The sequence below is a fragment of the Scophthalmus maximus genome, chromosome 5, assembly GCF_022379125.1.
Source record: "Scophthalmus maximus strain ysfricsl-2021 chromosome 5, ASM2237912v1, whole genome shotgun sequence".
NCBI classification, from domain to species: Eukaryota; Metazoa; Chordata; class Actinopteri; order Pleuronectiformes; family Scophthalmidae; genus Scophthalmus; species Scophthalmus maximus.
The window spans coordinates 9281635-9302648 of NC_061519.1; the positions used below are offsets into that span (position 1 = coordinate 9281635).

At 44.1% G+C, this 21014-nt stretch overlaps 1 protein-coding gene across 5 annotated transcripts in view; it reads right to left on the minus strand.

Annotated features, from left to right (window-relative positions):
• The window catches only part of col15a1b (collagen, type XV, alpha 1b), a 50824-nt gene that overhangs the window by 15280 nt on the left and 14530 nt on the right, over window positions 1-21014 (minus strand). For 2 of the 5 annotated variants that reach the window (XM_047331792.1, XM_047331791.1), the window contains exons 1-24: window positions 18406-19149; window positions 15058-15245; window positions 14609-14818; window positions 13324-13476; window positions 9628-9702; window positions 8854-8952; window positions 7595-7709; window positions 7322-7362; window positions 7037-7210; window positions 6877-6903; window positions 6713-6775; window positions 6530-6607; window positions 6317-6379; window positions 6086-6235; window positions 4971-5144; window positions 3282-3335; window positions 2665-2700; window positions 2363-2500; window positions 2212-2271; window positions 2057-2092; window positions 1847-1879; window positions 1316-1378; window positions 937-972; window positions 749-832 (exon numbers count right to left, since the gene is read on the minus strand). In XM_047331792.1, the coding sequence (XP_047187748.1) occupies window positions 749-832; window positions 937-972; window positions 1316-1378; window positions 1847-1879; window positions 2057-2092; window positions 2212-2271; window positions 2363-2500; window positions 2665-2700; window positions 3282-3335; window positions 4971-5144; window positions 6086-6235; window positions 6317-6379; window positions 6530-6607; window positions 6713-6775; window positions 6877-6903; window positions 7037-7210; window positions 7322-7362; window positions 7595-7709; window positions 8854-8952; window positions 9628-9702; window positions 13324-13476; window positions 14609-14818; window positions 15058-15245; window positions 18406-18781 (2526 nt within the window). In that variant the 5' untranslated portion in view covers window positions 18782-19149. Of the gene's footprint in view, window positions 1-748; window positions 833-936; window positions 973-1315; window positions 1379-1846; window positions 1880-2056; window positions 2093-2211; window positions 2272-2362; window positions 2501-2664; window positions 2701-3281; window positions 3336-4970; window positions 5145-6085; window positions 6236-6316; window positions 6380-6529; window positions 6608-6712; window positions 6776-6876; window positions 6904-7036; window positions 7211-7321; window positions 7363-7594; window positions 7710-8853; window positions 8953-9627; window positions 9703-13323; window positions 13477-14608; window positions 14819-15057; window positions 15246-18405; window positions 19150-21014 lie in introns of those variants that run through there. The other 3 variants (XM_047331795.1, XM_047331793.1, XM_047331794.1) reach the window with 2 other exon arrangements.

Here is a 21014-nt window from a genome sequence, read left to right on the forward strand (position 1 = left end):
GTAGACAAAACATACACCGAGTAAGTTTGGGGCGATACGAGCATGTTTTCCATATTTACAGATTTGTAGGGTTCACTAAATATGACATGAAAATACATTTGGCGCCAGCAAATCAAAGCTCTGCAATGAAGTCCCTATGATGTCGCGGGCTACAAGGCTTTCCCATAGCCCATTAGGCCTGTGAACACACATTGCACTTTCCCAGTAGCCTGACATTGAACTCTGGATCGCCTCCTTGTTTGGAATATTTTAAAAGTGCTTCTCTTTCTTTTCTTTGTCTTTTTCTATTTATTGATAGTACTTGTCTACCTTACCCAGACGATATGCACAACGCGCCTCCTATTTAAACAAATCTTTTATTTATTATTTTATTATTTTATTTTGTAACGGAGGATGACCGAAGTAAGACTTTCAGTGTGCGTTCATTTAACATTGACTTGTTATTAATGTGCATATGACAATAAATGACTCTTGACTTGACTCTTGATCATCACACTGTAATAATGTGACCATTAGATCCCATTGAAATGGCTGTTGTTCCTATCGACGACAAATCTACCGATATTTAAAAACTGTTTTGCTTAATATCAATTCAAAACCAAAACCAGGACCAAATCATTTAGAAAAAAGAAAGAAATCTTATTCAACGTATTGTGATTTTTGTGTGTGTGTGTGTGTGTGTGTGTGTGTGTGTGTGTGTGTGTGTGTGTGTGTGTGTGTGTGTGTGTGTGTGTGTGTGTGGGCATACATCCTGTAGATTAATGATAGGTCCAGGCTGTCCAGGAGGCCCAGGTGGTCCTGGGATGCTGAGTCCATTAACACCTTGATCACCCTTCGAGACACAAAACAGTGACTCGTCATCCTCGGTTCATTGAAATAAATACAGGGTCGACCACCTGAAGGTGCAACACAGTGGGATCTTGTGCAACAACCAACCTTGGGTCCTGAACTTCCCTTTTCTCCTTTGGCCCCCTGTTAGGCGAAATAAAAAAAGGAATTGATGTGGTGATCTGAGACATAGTATCAATACTTTTTTTTGAGAATACTGTGCGTCTTCTGTATTTGCTGAGATTGTCAAGTGGCTTGGTGAATATAAGAAATTAAATGAATAAACATTGCTGTGCAATTTTTTTTTATCAGTTATTAGTTATATTACTCATTGCTAATCCCTGTGGTTTAACAGTGACACATTGGGGCTACACACATGACCATATAGACTTCTATAGGAAAAAAAAAATCCAAGGGTTATTAACAAACTAACTTACTTTGCAAGCAACAACTCCAAAACCCAAAAAACCCCCAACACTTAACTTACCCTGGCACCTGGTAGTCCAGCAGGACCCTGCAGACCCTCTGCTCCTGGGTCCCCTGGTTCACCCTGCAATCAGACACGGCACAAGGAGCCTCAGTTTGTGCTTCTTGTGCATTGGGATACAGTTGATTTACAGTAATTATAAGTTTCTAAAAAATAAAAAAAAGTTTCAAATGAGGCGTGCTGAGTGCAGTGGACAGAATATTGTTTTCACCCAGTTTCACTACAGTCGGCGCAGAAGTGTTTTCAAATGACTTTAATAATAATTGTAATAATAAATGTCAATAGAAGAGAAGCACAAATCAAGCCCTAAGTCACGCAAAAAAGTTGCACTGAATGGAATGTGAATCTTTGTCAAATAACGGGAAGTGCTTTTCCATACCTCACTGTTTGTATCTCTCAAATCACAAGAAGACAAAATAATAATAATCAAAAAAAAACATCTAAACCACCAAATATAAAGAGTTAAGACTGGCGGAAAGGAGAGAAGATGATAAAGAAATCCAAAGCAGTGCCATCTCAGAGTGAACTTACCTTGACTGAGATCCCTGGAGATCCGTCCTCCCCCTGCAGAGGACACGAGAAAGTATGTTACACTAGTGAACAGGTAGGAGCAGTATATGGTTTTGACACGATAAACACAGAGGAATCAGAGCGTTATTACCTGTTGAAAATATGCTAGAATACTAAGTACCTTCTCAAAGCACAATGAGCACATGTAATGAATATTCATAAATAGATCACCTTAGGTCCTTGTGGGCCAGGTAGGCCGGGGGGACCCTGGAAAAAACCCACAAAACAGAAAACACTGTATGTGAAACAATACATATGATAAAAATAAACACACACCTACACGCACACATACACACACACACACACACACACACCCTCACACTGACCTGTGGGCCTCTGACTCCAGCTCCGATGAGCATGTCACTCTTCCCGGATCCCTCCATATCCTGACAACAAAATGAATACGTGTCAAAATGAAATACAGCAGTCATGTGCACGTGTATGTGTAGGTGATTTGTATGAAATAAGTAGTCTCACCTCCATGAAGAATTTAGTCCCTGCAGCTCCTGAGGGTCCAGGTGGTCCTGGGGGACCTGCTGGGCCTCTCTGCCCCTGAGGGCCACTGGGCCCTTGGGGCCCCGGGGGTCCTGCTGTGCCCAGAGAGCCACATTCACCCTGCAGGGATGAAGAGCAAACTCCTATTAGCAAAAGCTGCCCGGTTCACATTGATTTGTCCTGGTTACGAACTGAAGAACAATCCTTCACATGCTTTGTGATAAAACACACATGGTGTGCAGTTGATTTTTCTTATATCTTAAGAAACAGAGTGTATACATTACCTTTGGTCCGGGTAGCCCAGGTAACCCTTGGTCGCCCTAATGATGTAATGAAGGAAGAAAAGAAAGGAGCATTATGTCTGTGTCATGATTCTGCCTCCGTGAACTCTTGAAAAGTCCTTGTGTTTTTCGTTGTGGACTGTTATTCGTGCTTTTAATGACCTCTTATGGACTTTTTTGTTATTTCTTTAAAGAGTCTTGTAAGATTTTTTGTTTGTTGCGGCCTTTGGTTTGTTCACGCAGTTATTTCCTTGATTTGCCTTCCTAGTGTGTCTCTTGCCTTAGTTGGGTTCCTTTCATTATCCCTTGGGTGCGGTCGAATTGTCCTTCCTATTAACTATTCCTACCTAGTATTCTATAGTTTAAAGGAAAAAACGATAGGTAGGACAATGTGAATCCACCCCTCGATTTCAATTGACCAGGGATGGAAACCAAGACGATCGAGGATCTATGAAAATCATTAGACTGCTTGTACATCGCCAAGACTTGACTTTTCCTTTTCATTTTAAAGACACAGAACAGTGATCACATGGCTGAAACCGGGGGTGGTCCATGACTCTGATACACTGTCGCTCGCTGAGCTTCCAGGCCCGGACACAATCCCTTTTGGAGGTGCATACCTTCTCTCCCCCAGCTCCTTGTAGACCTGGAGACCCATCTTTTCCTGCCGGACCCTGGACATATGATCACAGACAGACACAATGTTGACACAGACAAATACATCAGTGACACAGACAATAGGCGAGTATAGAAAAACGGCTCAATTTAATGCCAAGCGCTTCGGTAGCCATGGCTAAACCCAGAGTTGAGGGCACATCAGTCTAAAGGAATATTCTGATCTTAGTAAGTCAGCTTTCTTAAGCGATGAGCTCATCCACGCCGACACTATTCCACATCAACGCAAGACACCACATTACAACATGCTCATGCTCCAGCGCTGCTGACCAACCGTCGTCAATCATGTGAAACTAACTTAATCGCTCTGTCTGACAGGAGTGGCTGTATGTGTATCAATTGAATTAGAATGTTGTCTTCCAATTGTTTGTGCAATCAACGCCATTCTGAAAGATAACGGTCATTCAGCTGAAATGTAGCATGGGAGCAGTGGAGTCGGCAAACTTCCAAGCAAGGACGATTCGTTCTCTCATCACTTAACAGGAAAGTTGAAATGATTTGAATTGAAAACAAAATCATTGTATTCCTTTAACCAAGCAGCACCAGAACAAAGTAGAGCAATGTTTCTGACAACATAGTGCACTGATTTGTTTCAGTAACGCAGCAAATTCCAAGACACAGTGAATTAACTGACTTAGAATGGATCCTAAAAGCAAAATGCAAAACAATGCCTGATTATGGGCAGGGACAAAGGTCAGACTACTCTGTGTGTGTGTTTGTGTGTTTGTGTGTAAGTGTGTGTGTGTGTGTGTGTTTTAAAAAATGAGTTTTTTCCATGTTTGAAAACAGTTGAAAAATCAAAGACATGATTCTAAGAATCCTTTCGGCTTGAGTTCTGCTGAACTTCAGCCTCTTGTGGCCAAAATGAGTATTGCAGTAACAACAAACCTCCAAAACATGACAGATTTTTTTTCTTTGTGTCGTCCAACACTTTATTGCTGTTAGGTGATCTCGAGGGTCTTGTTGAAAAACACATTTAGGCACTGTTCTAGTATTATTTTGAGCATGGTTGTGAACAATGTATGAGGCCATCAGTGCACCTTGGTGGAGAGCAGCCAATATACAACAATATGCAAATGGAGACAATAAGACAGACCGGTGCAAAAGGCAGATTTGTTCCTCTACCACGTTGAAGAAAAGAAGCGGAGTGCAGCTGACGCTGAGGTCAAGAGCTTAGAAAGCAAATCCCTGGCAGGGTTCATAACAGTTCAGTCACTTTGTCATGTAAAGTGAAACTTCATGCTGAAATGTTTCATTCCGTAATGACAACATTTGAACTGGAAGTAAGTCAGAACTCCTGGGAGGTCAGGGGGATTTGTCAAGCAGCAAAGAAAGCAAATGAGACACACACACACACGCACAGATGCACGCACGTAGACACACACACGTAGCCAGCTGCCAGCCAGTGGTCAGAAACAACATGGTAGGAGATAATGTACAGTCATTAGGCAGAGCGCTGAGGGCAGGGGACTTCATTTGGACCGGACACAATTGGTGCAGTAGTTGATTGTCTTATTCGTCAGATGTGATCCTATTTGTCATAGATGAGTCACGCTGCCTCAATACAATGGCTTTCGACTGTATTTCTGCAGTTTATCGTTTGATGGTTTTACATGCAAACCACGACCGTATACCTCGCCCGAACCCCAAGCAGACGCGAAGACAAGCCCAGACTCAGAGGCGAAACCGGATTCAGAGCTGAACCCAGAACTGAAGCCGGAGCCGAGGCCTGAGCTGAGGTCAGAGAACGACCCTGAGCTCAAACCTGACCCGTCGGGCCCAGAGCCACTAAACCAATCCTCAATCATCTGAAACGAGAGCGGAGAGGAGGACGTGGTGGGGGGGGGGGTCGAAGATGAAGAACAGAAACAAGGTGTGGGCAGGATAAAGATGGGTGAGAAATGGAGATGTAGAATAATTACAGCGGGGTGAACAGAGGTGGGGAGGGAATAAAAGACAGACTGGTCACACACAGATAATGATCACTAGTGAGATTTAAGACACAAACTAATGGGGATGCTGGAAGTCAGTCAGAGCAGGTGGTGCTGAAAGACAGTCTTTATAAATACGTCATATTAAATGCAGCGTAGCAGAGCAACATTCATAATTTTTTCATGAATTTAAAAGGCCAACAATATTTTATCCCAGTTTCAGAATTTTTTCCCAAACTTGGCTTTAGTTGTTTTTGAGACCACTATGACCACGAGTGAAATCCTTTCAGTTTCTCCTTAACAATACGTCACGCTCTACATCTGTGCATCAAATATGCTACACAAATGTGAGTAATATGAAATAAAACATGATGAAAAAATATAAAAATAACTGCTATACGACTCTCAAAATGATAGTCAAGATAGAAAAATGTATATATTTTTGAATAGATTTATTTAGTAAACTTGTTTGCCTTGCAGTTACAGCCCATTGTCAGCAGGGGGCACTGCAGCCCCCTTTTCACCCCTGCTTCCAGCATCCTTGCAAACTAAAAGTGAAACTTAACTGGAAAATAAAGAAAAGATTTCACCAGATCTGGATTTTTTTTTTAAAGCATATAGAATTATATGCTAGATACACACAGACACATGTATAACATGAAGGGAAAGGTAAAGGTTTCACATGTAGTTGTACACGGACAATGTATAAATGTATTAAAGTTTGTTTCTGAGCTGCAACATTTTGTTGTCAGAGTTGACAAGTGCATTTTTTGAAGCAGGTTTTAAACATTGTCTGTCTTTTCATTTGGGAGACTTACTGGTATTCCAGGTTTACCCTGGAGCCCGTCTCCACCCGGGACACCAGGTGGCCCGGTGTCACCAGGAGAGAGGCCTTGAGCTGTGTCAGGTGACGGGTTGGGTCCAGGGAGGCCGGGAGGCCCCGGGGGCCCTGGTGGACCAGGGGGACCCTGGAGGAGAGGGAACGTTTCACTCTGTCAATTCAAATATCAGACAATAATGTCGTCAGCCTCACTGGTTTTTAATCTTACCCTGATGAGTTCAGTGTCACTGTCCAAGTCTTCAAAGCCAGAACCCAGGGCATCTGCTCCATACTAAAACACACACACAACCACAGACGTGTACTGGTGATCGATGTTAGTTCAAACATCTTGACCGTGACTCCACTTTCATTACCCCCCCAAAAAAGCAGGACACTACCAAAACACAAGTACCCTACCGGAAACATGAGCGGTGTTACTCACAGGTACACTGCGCGATCTGGGGGGTCCAGGGGGCCCGGGGAGGCCGGGAGGGCCTGGTAAACCACTTCCTGGGTCTCCCTGTAGAGGGGGAGGCCAGGGCACACCAGGAAGGTCAACTCTACTTTAAGGAAAGGGACATTTATTTTAAGATTTTAGTTGCAATGTGGGTTGCTTCAGTCGTACCTTATCTCCTTTGGGTCCAACTTTTCCATCCAAACCTGAAAATCCTTGAGATCCTCTCTGACCCTGGAGGCGAGGACACAATCTTGTTCAGTTGTTATCAGTTACACACAACGTGAAACGTAGCAATGAAGAAAGAAGATGACGTATAAAATCAATTAACTTACAGGATCTCCTTTATCACCCTTGCTCCCCTGCGAAGGGAGAGAGTTGGTGACACAAAAACAACTCAGAGGTTGAAAAAAAGTCAAAAAGGGACACACACACACACACACACACACACACACACACACACACACACACACACACACACACACACACACACACCTGCTGTCCGTCTTTTCCCGGCAGTCCTGTGGATCCCGGCGTTCCCGCTGGCCCTTGGGGGCCCCTCGGTCCAGGCTGGGCAGGCCCAGGTCGAGGGGTCGGTCCCGGGGGACCGGGTGGACCGGCTGGTCCGGGATCTCCACGCTCTCCTTTCGACCCGGGCCTGACATGACCCTGGAAATTCAAATAATTACTCTCATGTGTGGAGTCAACAGAAACTGTACGACACTTAAACTATGTTGTGAGGTTTTGACTGGCGGTGACCATGTCCATGTCTGAACTCACGTCTCCGGAGGTCTCGCCTGCCTCCTCCGTCCGGTGTGGCCCTGTAACCGGGACAGGACGTCACCGTGTTTTACTTTAGTTTAGTCACTGATGTAATTTCAGCGGCTTCTCTTACATTCAGCTCACTGTTTAACTGGCTCTGAATATTAAATTCAGATCTTTGCAGTGGCACTGACCATGAAGCACAAAATCAAATTATTCACCATGACAAACATAGTTAGTAGCTGATTTAAAAAAGGTGGTTCAGTAAATTGCTCATCGACTCGTCCTGACCTGTCATCAGAATTTCCCCATTGGCCTCTGTTGGTGTCATGTGACCAGAATACTCATCAAGCTCCACCTCTGGAGCCTCCGTGGGTGGAGCTCTGACAGGAACACTGTCCTCTTCCTGATTGAAAAGATTAGTGGGAAGAAGATCACGAACAAAAAAAACGTAAACTTGAAACTCAAAATGAAAGCTATAATTAAAAATGAGAATCGCTCTTCCTGTGTGTAAAAACATGACGGCCTGTCCTGGAGCCCCTGCAAAACAGAGGGGTTACTGAGTCATTATAGTTCGAAGGATGCATCCTCCATGTTCATTCTCTAATCCAATCTAGTGTAACAGGAAAAGTAAGAGGTGATTGTGATTCACTTTTGGTGTGCCATCGATCATTCATAACAAGCTTCATGAGAAATATGCACATTAACTTTTTAAGGTATTTTGTTGAAGGTAGGGTTGTGATGAAAACTCAAAGGCGATAACCTAAATCACATCCACAGCACTCAAATAATGTGAATAAAAACAAGGATGTGAAAGTACAAGTTAGGAGCAAAAACCACAGATGGACATATGGTTAAGGAGTTCATACGAATGAACTTGGTCAAAAAAACAAAAACCAACAGCTTAGAAATATATATCATAATTAAGGCACATGTAAGGGAAAATGAAAAGCCTTAAATCACAAAACTATATCCAATAGGTAATAAACAGTGTCAGCACTGGTTCCAAAGTGAAGATCACTGTTTCCTGATGGAAGGAAAGTTCACCATTACTTTAATGGCCGGTAACATTTATTCAGCTTTTGAATGACATGCAGATTCTTTTGAAGCTTGAATGTCTGCGTTTATTATGGGATGTTTGGGGTCAGACTGACTTCCTGGTTGTGGGAGGATGAAAGATATCACCGGAACAGGGAAGAAACACACACGCACACGCACACACACACACACACACACACACACACACTCCTGATGATAAGGGGGGCTGTGGATCAAACACAGCAGTAAATGCAACAGGCTGACACACACATGCACAGACACATTGACACAAACGTGTACACATCCACTCCTACATCTGTGAGAGCATCAAAAGAAACCCTCATTTTAATAAACTCGTGTTGTGCAGCTGTTGCACAAACCTACAGAACACCATGTCACATTCTGGTGGAAATCCCAAACTTACCAAAGACATATATTTGATATTTCAGAGTGAATTTATTCAACAGATTCAGACTGAAATGAAATGATGCCATCAACCCGACCCAAGCTACCTGTGGCGCGCCGTGTTTTCTCCCCAGCGCGTTCTTCATCATTTCCTCCTCCGTCTCTCTGTCGTCCAGGGCATCATCTCCGCTGGTGAATCCCGAGGCCTTTGTCAAACATCACATCACAAGCTCGTCTCAGGAAACAGGCTCACGGTCAGCCACAGAGGATGCAATGCTCCAATGGATATATAACCAATTATTGGATTTCCCTAAATAATTAATGTACAAAGTTCTTGGTTTGACATTTACTTCCATGTGACATGAGACAATCAAAAGTTGTCAGATCACTGATGAATTTAACCAATTGAACCTGTCAGTGTAAATGCTGGATCACACTGATTATCAGGTGAAGAAGTATTAGTGTGTGGATATTTTGTACTTTTTTCATCACTGTCAAACACAAATCTAACAATGTGGTCTATGGTTTGAAAAAAAAAGAAAACATAATATATATATATTAAATATAATATATATGATATAATCTCATGATAATCTTTCAATCTCAGGTCTAGATTTCTCCAGCACATGATAATCGCCTTCAACTAGGAGCCCCGCTGTGACGAAGAGCATCGACAGACCAATCGGTAACAACTTAACCTTTCTTTTCTCACTCAAGTCGTCTGACCACCAGGGGGCGCTGCAGATTCATATGCCTGGTTCATGTACAATTATTGAACTGCTCCTGGCAGATCATCCAGTTTCAGTAAGTGTGTATGTCTGTGTGTGTGTGTGTGTGTGTGTGTGTGTGTGTGTGTGTGTGTGTGTGTGTGCGCTCCTCACATATGGATCATCATCTTCACACTGCTCCTCTGCTGCCCTTGGATCATCTTTTATCACCAGCTGCTGAATGGAGCCCTGGAGACACAGAGTGACGCATTTAACACGAGGGACTGTTGTGAATATGAACCATTAAAATGTATATTAACCAAACCATAATGTCTCAGGGAACAGAACAGAGCCCTCTCTCCGATATCTCAAATGACTCTTATGCTGATCACAAATTACCACCACGATCTCCACGGACACTTTATGACACTTTTTATCCCTCAAAACAATTTATCTCATCCTGCTTTGTATATAGACCCACATCACAACAGCTCCAAATGTCTTACTGCTGTTGTGGGGAAAGTGGTCATTTTAAAAAATATTATGTGTATATGTTTGTGGTAATTGTGAAATGTATGGAAATACACACAAAAAATGTTTTAGGGTGGATTCATCCCGTAAAGACATTTTTATTTTAATGACACATGACAAAAGATTTTGCAATTCATTCAAAGTAATTAATTTTCAGTCTAAAATTTTCAAATGCAAAGATTACTATTGCATTTTCCAGCTCAATTTAGTTTCTTTAGAAGAGTTAAGTTAAAATCAAACCTGATTTCTAGAGCTACGTGACACAAACAGGCACAAGACTCACAACACAAGCTCCCTTGATGGTGTGACTGGTGTAGATGGTTACTATGGTAACACGGAGAGTGATGTCCATTCCTCTGGTCAACAACATTCACAGCTTTCACAGCATTCACATAGAAACACATGCCGATGAAAAAGGGCCCCATACTATGACTGCTCTCCTTTGAGGCCCAAGACAACACACACCAAGGACACACACACACACACACACACACACACGCGCACACACACACACACACGCACACACACACATGTGGAGTGACCCAGATACTTCAGGCCGGACATGGCTGCCGCTAAGCATGCACATACTGAGCGGCCACGCTTCAGATAACCCGCTCAGAAAGTCAGGCTACGCCAAACAAAGGAGAATGAAGTGGGACTGACCGCATCCAGTCACCACGGCAACAAGACCAGCAGCTTATATTTATCTTTTGTGAGGACTGTCAGCCTTGGACTGCAAACGGGGCCGGACAGTGACTCCCACCGTGTCAGAGTGCGGGGAGTTTCAGCAGTTAACTCTTTGGGTAGAGTCCTGACTCTTATCGTTTCAATTTGTCAAACAATATCACGGAGAAAACCCAACAGTTCCCACAATGATCAGCACTTAGCGGCTGTGGAGAAAAAAAAGACCCCCCCCCTTTTACAGGTTTTTTTTCAATTGCTAACATGCATTTGGTCCAAACTGAATTCACATTGTCAAAACTCTATGTGGACCAAACTGTGAATCCTTTTCCATTGCTTTCACACAAAATGCATTCAATGACCACATCTGTTGAAATACATACGAATAATTACAATGAAATCAAATAAGAATCATTCCAAACAGCGCTGATTACAAATTCAGATAGAAGCCTACAAATATGTTTTATCTAATGACCAAACCGGGAACAGGCAACGACTCAGAAGGCTTTTGTTTGGAAACATGGATCACGGTAAGCGTTTCTATTAAGTCAGTGTGTTGTGATTGACAGTGTTTGCTTTCTGAGTGAGAATTGTAGCCAGTGTTCTGGTTGAACGAGCTTATTTTGAGACCTGTATGTTATTCTGGTGACTCCAGTGAGTTTGGGAGGGGAGACATTGTTTGACTCAGATGCATGTTGGTGATGCTGTATGAAGAGTTTTTAACAGTATCTCCAGTACTGAACGATGCTTGTTAGCAAATTGAAAAAAAAAAAAGAAAAACAAACTGCAACAGGAAGACGTTTCTAGCAGAACCGGACGCAGTCGTGGGCGAAACATCTGCCGCAACCGGTGGGGGTGAGAGGAGAGAAATGGGGGACAGAGGAGAATTCGAATGTAAAGTGTGTTTTCATGTCTGGGAGACCCTGGACTGCTATTCCACACATATTTCCTCAAATGACACGCATGCAAACATGTTTTTTCCCCCTAACCACAATATTGCTTCACGTTGTACCTTGCTAGACGATCATCTTTGAAACACTTGGCAGAAAAAGGCCCGAGTCGATCCATTGTAGTGACCACAAATAAGCCTCGACCACATGCCAGCCTTGTTCAAACTTCCGACTTCCTCATCTGCCTTCGCTTCACTCCTCCATCCTCTCCTCCCTTCCAGTTTCCGACCTTCTCTCTTTCTACTTCATCCTCCCTTCGTCTGTGATCTTCACAGCTTTGTCAAACTCTGTAACGGAGCCAGCGCAGGATGTCGACCGGTCGTGCTTACTGTGATATCTCGACGCTGTTTTGACCTGGCTGTATATACAGTTACAAATGGATTAACCTTGAAAAGCCAGCCATCAAATGTAGCTCGCTACGGCCTGGCAAAGCTCAGAAGTAATGTACTGCCGCCTTCCTCTGACCTCTCTCGTCAACAAGGTCAACTTCGCTGCATGTGTTTTGGTTTTTGCACCAGTCTGAGGCTGTTGTCCGTGAAACTACCAGGAGATTTCAGAATGACTGAAACCAGCCCGTCTGACACCGACAAGCATGCCACAGTCAAAGTCGCTGATCGCATGTCCCCCCATTGTGATGTACCTGCATGATTTCATGCAATGCTCTGCTGCCACACGATTGGCCGATGGATGCCATGCGGTTGCAGAATCATGTTTAATATTACACCTACACTGTCAAATGAAAAGAGGGGGCTTCATATTAATACCTCTCTCCCACAGTATTAGGTAGCAGTTAGCATAGCTGAGCTTAGTTTAGGATAAAGACTGGAAACTCTGTCCAAAGTTAACAAAAGCCGACCTGCACCTTTAAAGCTCACTATTCAACATGCAACTCATTTAAGATACCAAATGCCAGAAAGTTGTTGGATGCCAGTAGGCAGATTTTACCTTTATATTATTGATGAATCATTATGCACTGCAGATGTCTGACATCTGAGTGCCTGCAGCCTTATAAATACAACCTGGAACACGCAAATAATTCACTCACATGAAGTTTTTGTCATTTTCCTGGATCTGAAGGCCTGAATAATATTGAGTTGGAAACAGGGAAAACACAGACAGAAGGCATTTTTCATAGTTTGCTCATTGGGAACTCAAACATATTAATAATTCACAGAGGAAAACACAAACCGTTAGAGCAGACTGAATGCTGGGAGATTTCCAGAGGAGCCAGACTGGAGGCAGACGACATTTCAACTCTTCTACATGGTAATGAGAGGCCAGAACATACGTGCACACTCCTCCGCACACACACACACACACACACACACGTTCACACTCCTCCACACACACACACACACACACACGTGCACACTCCTCCGCACACACACACACACACACACACACACACGTTCACACTCCTCCACAAACACACACACACACACACACACACACACACACACACGTGCACACTCCTCCGCACACAAACACACTCCTCCGCACACAAACAAATGTAATCCTGAGGCAAACAGCACAGAACGACTGCGAACTGATATTGACACAGGAAGCCAGACTTGGTTCTTTCTCCAACTTTACCGAGAAGGAAAACTCCTTTGTCTTCTCCTGGATACAAACACACACACACACACACACACACACACACACACACACACACACACACCGACAGATGCAAATGTTGTTGTTCACTTACCACAAACTTGTCGAGCCCCGTGCTCCCTGCATTGGCCACGAAGATGCCCGAGTTGTGAGAAAAAGTGAGTCTCTCCGGCCTCCGAAGGAAAGTGGCCCTCTCTGCCTCCCCACAGTCCATGTGGAGACGCACCTCCTCGTGCTCCACCACCACCTGACGGGCAAAGCAAATACACACTTTAAAAAAACTTGCTCCCCCCCCCCCTCTATCTCCTACAAATGAACTCTTCAAGGACTTCTGTTCACTTGATGCCTTTGTCTGAGTGAATTACAGAGATATCATCTTTCCTGGAGAGAAATTATCTTTTAAATTCTGCCCTTCCAAGGAGGTCAGTGTCAGGTGCGCTCTGCACTCTAACAAGCCTTCTCGATATTAACCCCTTAAATACCTGAGATGGTTAAAAAAAGTTAATAAACACTCATGGAAGTCTATTATATATAGTTTTTGCCACTTGAACATATTGTGCACACCTGTGCACACACGGACCTTTTAGTCAATACAGACAGTGTTTTAAAACAATAAAGGTTTGATAACCAATGTATGTCTATTTTTAATTATAACATTTAATTAAAACAAATACTTTATCTCCAAAGTCTTCTGGAATATACAAATTCTGTTTTGTTTTTCCATCATTTAACATGGCCAAAGTGTTTTAATCGAAACACTTTTAATTTTAGCAAAAGTGACATCAAGGATGGCACACCCTTTTCAGAAGTGTGTGTTATTGTTTAAAGTCAGGAGAAGACAATTTTTAGAATTATATAGGAACCAAACACTCGATAAGTTAATGAGTTTGGCAATTACAGAGATGTACTATGCGAAACAAGCTCAAACAAAGACAACCAACACAAAAATACAACGTCAGTTACAAATCAGATAAATCAAGTGAAATAGCACAGGAATGGTAATAGTTAAAAAAAAAAGAAGAGACAGAGTTCCTTAGGTAAACTATTCCAGAGGGTTGGGGCCCTGACTGCAAAGGCCCCCGTAACCTGTCTTCAGTCTCGACTGAGGAATATCTAACAGGGACGTTTTGGATGATTTTAATCTGTGGTTTGATGAGCCAAGAATGAATCGGGACAATTAATCTAAAATCAACAACACACAGGCAGCCAGGGAAGGGAAGCTAACACAGGGGAGATGAGACACGTGCTTTTGTCATGTGGTCAAAGGTCTGGCCTCTGGATTATTGTGATAATAATAAAGGTCCAGTACCAGCTTGATAAAACCGCATCTCTATAATTTGCCACATTACATACACTGTATAACCCTTTGTGGTGCTCACCGTGAACCGTGTCCACTGGTCGGTCATGTCCGGGACACTGAAGGCTGCAGCTTTGTGGCTGTGGGAGGCCTGCTCCGCGTCAGTGTAGTACAACAGGATGCTCTGGAGGCCCCCGCGGACAGGGGTGAGGGCCAGGCCCAGCTCCACCACCTTCTGACGGGCGTCTGTGATGGCAAAGAGCGTGCCTCCTCTTTGGCTGGCTGGTCGCACCTGGAGTGAGCGTGGGGTCGAAGACAGGGGAGATCAGTGCAGTGCTTGCATAATACAAATATTGCAGTCATAAGACATTTAAATACTTTAAAGAATAAATTATCAGAATAAAACAAGGTGCGGCCACAGAGAGGCACTAGCTGAGCATTAGCTGTTTTACATAAAGATAAACTCCTGCAATATACATATCACAGCATAAGGTTTAAAAGGTTACGGGAGCCCAACTCTTAAAGCGTTACCGTGACAATGATGGCAAAGTCCTTGTAGAACGACCCCGGCACGAAGGTCTTGGTGAGCCGGCCGATGTTGGCTTCAGGCCCGAAGTTGAAGGCGGGAAAACCCTCATAGCCGGGAGTGAAGGCGACCGAGGGAGGGAGGGGCACGCCGATCAACTCAGTCAGGTCCAGATGACCCCCCGAGCCTCGCTCTGACAGATGGAGAGAGAGAGAGAGAGAGGAAGGGGGGTGAGGAAGGAGCAACAGGTGAGTGTCTGTATTTGTTCCCATGTGACTTGTTTAGTTTGACCCACGAGTTATAGTCAACAGAATAACCTCCAGGAGAGAGAAAGTGATCAAAAGTCAACATGTTTTTAGGAATTTGCCTGCCAAAAGGTTTTCCTTGACAGCGGGATCACTTGACTGAAACATCCACCCACAGGTGTACGTGACCTCAGAGGTGGACAGTAGGTGCTCTGGCACATGTCACATGTCTGACCCCCACATCCAAACCCACGTCCATCGTGTGTCACCTCGCGTGTTGCTGGGTCAGATTTGGAGAAAGGACGAGACGTACATGTGGATCATCCTGACATGCCTTTTCCTTTGATCCCCACTCTGTCTGCACCTCCTACCTCTGCCTCGCACTGACTTAATCCTCCCGAAAAGAGAAATGCACGCACGCACACAAGGGGCAGGCAATTAGAGCATTTGAGGGCGTGTGTGTGTGTGTGTGTGTGTGTGTGTGCGTGATGAGCTGGCTTCACATTCCCTTGATCCCTTCCTCTATGGAGCCCATCTCCCGTAGCGACAAACTCTCATCCCAGCATTCCAGACAGACTCACCCCTGCTACCTATAACTCTGTTATGCACGCGTACACGCAGACACACACACACACACACACGAACACACAAACCTAGGCGCAGGTAAAAAATGCATTTGCATACACATCAGACACACATCTCACCCGCAGACCAGACAGCCCAACATTTGGGGGTCTCTAATTCATCAGCCTGACCGACGGGAAACATACCTGATTAGAGGGTGTGTGTGTGTGTGTGTGTGTGTGTGAAGGTGGACTTCTTCACAAACACTCTCACACACACACACACACGCACACACACATGCACACCAAAGCCCTTACACCTCCAATCCAGATGTGTAGTCGTCAGAGCTCTGCAATGAGGAGACGGACAGACAGCGGCGGCTCTGAGTGAAATGACAGACAGTATGTTGCCTTGTTACCACCGCACAGATCTAACTCCTCAATTTTAAAAAAAAACCTTACTGTCCGAGCAGAGACCTAGTGGCGATTACCGGTCATAGCTTGGACGGCAGCCATCTCAATATGCTGGAGGAATCTATGTTGACACTGTTGATGCCAAGACAAGTTCTCTGGATCCAGGTCGGCCAGAAAATAAAGGAAACAAGACGAGGTCAAAACCAAGACTCTGTTAGGATCTGCATTAACATCCGTCTCAGGTGATCCCAACTGCAGTAAGAAGAGTTAAAAACATGAAGGTAGTTACTTTTTTTTTTTTGAATGTGTGTATAAGGGCCAGGATGTCGACACTGCTGAGTTACACATCATGCCTCTGGTTCTGGAATGCTGACATGCTTATGGAAAGTGACACACGTCATCTTAGACAGATTGTTCAGTTGGGTGTGAACATGCAAAGGCGGCATAACGTGAGATCTTATATGGGGGCAATATGGCAAGACTTTGTATATAAGGGGCCACACACACAAACACACACACACACACACACACGTGTTAACAAGGCCTGCAGGCAAATCCGTCTCTAATGATCATCATGTGATATGGATTTGATAATTCATGCCGACACTAATGAGATTTTAAACACATATTTCACACAACACATGTTGCAAATCCGGTCCCCAGATGTGACACCGCCATGGCCACCAGGTCCAGATCCTTCGTTCGACAAGCGGAGCGTTGAGTTTGACGTCAGGTCAATCACACAGTGAATCATGTCACTATGTCAGTTTCATTCACGGCTTTCTTCAGTTGTAAGCAGTGTGGTCTGATCATTCCTTCATCTCACCCCACCCCACCCCCACCTTCTCCTGAACCTAATCCTCGTCATGATCGCCACGTGGATGCTTGATCATCTCGTGGAGACTTAAAAAAAGAGAAAGAAACCCTATATGAACAACCCCCTCTGCGCTGCCGTTTATAACCTTTAAAATCCGCCTTGACCCCGGCGTGCCACACAAAAGCTCGCTGCTCCTCTGTCGTCTACATTTCTCCCACTAGCGCAGAGCACACGCAGGTACTACTGTGTCGCATCAACTTCACTTGTGTCCTGCCTCGTGAGACACACTGGGACATGATTTGAGGAAGTCTAAGATACATGTTGTGATTTAAAGATTTAGATAGTGGAGGTACAGGACTCATCCACTGACCCATCCGCTGACCCATCCGCCACAACACAGGATGTAAAAGAGAGTAAAAAGTTCCAACCTCCCGCACGGTTGTGGGCAGATAGAAGATCTTAAATCACATGTAACAACAGGAACGAACTGCTCGACAGTAAAGATCACTACTTTCAGCCATTGCTGTTTTGGGTATAGCCTATATTACATTTGCATAGTGCTCAATGCTGAACTGATCAACATTTTCATATTAACCATGGTCAAACAACGTAGTCTGTTAAAAGGGGTTGCTCATAGTCACAGCATTATCAACTCTAGCCACTTAGGCGTCTTTCAGCTCACTGTTTCGGTTTCACATCCTGCAACTTTCTTAACATTTGTTTCCGGCAGCTGTTTTCAATTCAGAAGCACAACGTGTATCCGTGTGCATGTGCAACTGTTTGCTAACAAGTTCCTCATAATCAATAAACAACATAAAGGGGCCAATGTTGTGTTTGCAACTTCTTTTTCTGCCGCCCCCAAGTGGCCAAAAAGAAAACAAATAAATGTGCCATTAAGGGCTTTTTTCCCCATTGCTAAAGATATGGTCTAATCCAGGCAACAAGATAGAAAGAACATAGATAAACAAGATGGAAAATAATCAATTTGTAAAACTCTGCTACACAAATTATGTCAATTTTCCTGATCTTTTGTTAATCTTTGCCTTTTTTGTTGTTGTGGAATGCTGAATAGATGAATTCAGAGAACATCTCTATTTTGTTGCTCATGACCTATGATGAGGGAATGGCGTGTAGACATTGCTCCATCTTTCAAGGGCCAGAGAGGTTTGGATTTGCTGTTATAACCATTATAATAGCTAATCAAATATCTAAAAATGAATATGAAGCAATTGAAACCAAGCATAGTTCTGCTTTTGTGCTAATGAGAGATTTAAGCAAAGACATTTTTTCTTCTCCGACACCTGCAACACTCACCACCCTTCCAGTGTTTCAGTGGTTTGTACTGGGGCTTGGCTTTGCTGCCTCCACCTGCGTTCTCCTCTGGAGTGCTATGGCCAGAAATGAAGGCTCCTGGCCTGGGTGTAGGCGCCAGAACAGGCCCGTCTGTGTGAGTGCTCTCCTCCGCCGTTTCCTCCGTCACCCCGTCCCCCTCTCCCACCTGCGCTGTTGTCCGCGGGGCGTCAGATGGGCCCGGGGAGGTGGTGGATGGAGAGGTGATGGAGGGACGAACGGAGGGAGGAGAGGAGTCGGAGCCGGGTTTGGGGTTTGCCCAGATGAAACTCCACCACTGGGCTTGTGCAGGAGAGGCGAGGAGGAAGAGGAGGGCGAGAGCGAGGCGAAGGGCTCCCATCCTCTTTCAGCTCCTCACAGTTGTGTCCACACACACACACACACACACACACACACACACACTGCTTCACACTGGTCCCGTTCACTGAGGTCACCAAACACAACACATGTGCAAACGATGGCCAAGACAGGTGCGACGTCTCCGGCTGTAGGAGAGGAGGCGCAGTGTGGAATCCTACACAATGTGTAAAAGTAAGTCTCGGTACTTCAGGAGATGGTGACAGTTCGGCCTCTGACTGCCCTCTCTGCTGCTTCTTCACTTTTCTCTTTTTCCTTCTTCTCCACTCTCGTTATAAGTCCTCGCTTTCTCCGTCCGTCTCTGTCTCATGCTCCCTGACATCTCTCTCTCTCCCCCCTCTCTCTCACAGTGTAATTACTAACTCCCCCCTCCTCTGGCACTCTACCACACAGCCAACTAGATTAGAGAGTTAGTTAGTTCACTACTCCTCCCTCCTCCTCCTCCTCCTCCTCTTCCTCCTCCTTTCCTCCCGTCTGTGTGTGTGTGTGTGTGTGTGTGTGTGTGTGTGTGTTCTCTGGATCAAACTTGTGGTCTCTCATCACACCATATGAACAGCCTGTCAAACTCACCAACGCACACACACACACACACACACACACACACACAGACTGATTTAGAGCATCGCTCCATGTGCCGCAGTTGCAAAATACTTGTTGTCTCCTGCTGCGACAGTGTGCACCGGGAGAAATGTCACGAGGACGGCACCTTAACAAACCAAGATTCAGCGGGAGCCAACATCGTCACATCTTAATGACCATAAGGGTCTCTACTGATAATGGGGGTTGTGAGATAGCCAACAAAATACCATTTGAAAAATAAATTACGCTTAATGAGTCTAGAAAAGCACTGGTTCAGACAGGCGGGGCAGATTGAAAATAGTGTGCGAGAGGAAAAAACATAAAAATAAAATTCAAAGTTTGTGACTATGCTATGGTGCGGAAGAGAAGATTGGAGTTTGGAGAGAAGTGCAGTTGTGTTTAATACAGTAAACACTGGATTTACTTCTATTAATATTATCTATATAATGCCCTTAATAAAGTTAATTGTAATCAGACCAAGAGGAGAAAATATTATGTATAGAAATAAAATGACTACCCTTTAATCCAACTTCATGTCTTACCTATCTCTGATTTACTTTTAGCTACAATCAGAAGAATACTGATTCTGTATATTTGACATAACAAACCTTGCAGTAACAGCGATTGTAACTTGAAATATATATATATATATATATGTATGTATATATATATGACAAAAGGTTCAATGGAACCATGTCTCTCTGCTGCAGCTCAGTGATCACGGAGAGAGAGAGAGAGAGAGAGCGAGGCCCCATGCGGATGATGACAAAGGGAGGCCTGTTCTGTTGTATTGTGCTTCTCTAAATGTTTGCCGAGGTCCAGCAGGAGCTGACGTGCTGCTGAGGATCTGGAGCATCGAGTGGAGGGTGGAGTTGTTTGTTCAGACTCCATACGTGAGAGGTGTGGTCGCACTGAAGTCCGTTGTGGTGCACTCTGTTTTTGTGGTGGCATCAATCTGAAACATCGTGATTGACAGGTGGGACGGACCCATTACTGGTCACCGGTCACGTGTATGGAGACGTGTCTTCCGTCTTTTGATGTACAGCCTCTGGTCCTGACAAACGGGCAACTGTCGACAACTGTCCCACGTACTGACAATCGGAGAACCTGTCCTGTATTTGCCTTTTTTACGATAGCAACGGCAATGAAGAGGAACTTCATTTTAGCCATCCAAACTTTGCATTTTTATGCTCATTTATTTCATTATTGTTTTCCTATATCCATTGCTGCGTTAAAAATGGTAGTGGTTATGTTTAATTCAAGGGAAATGGCCACACCGAACAATCACAGAGATGCAATCGGTGTGTCTCACACATTTAAAGAATACACACGCTGTAACTGACTTGGTGCTGCTCGGCACTGTAGAAAATGGTCAGGAATTGTTGTCCATAATCTGAATAAAAAATGAAAAAAAACTCCTATGATGTCAGACATGCTCGTAAAGAGATATGATAGGGGATTACAAACAATGATTACTTTCCTTTTTTATTCATATATGTTGCACTTACACTACTTATACATAATTCCTTGGATTGCAATCTCCTAACTGCCTCATCTGGGCCTGCGTTGTTGGTTGTTGCATTTTTCTTTTAAATATCCAAAGTCAATTTTTTGGGGTGGTGGGAAAAAAAACTTGG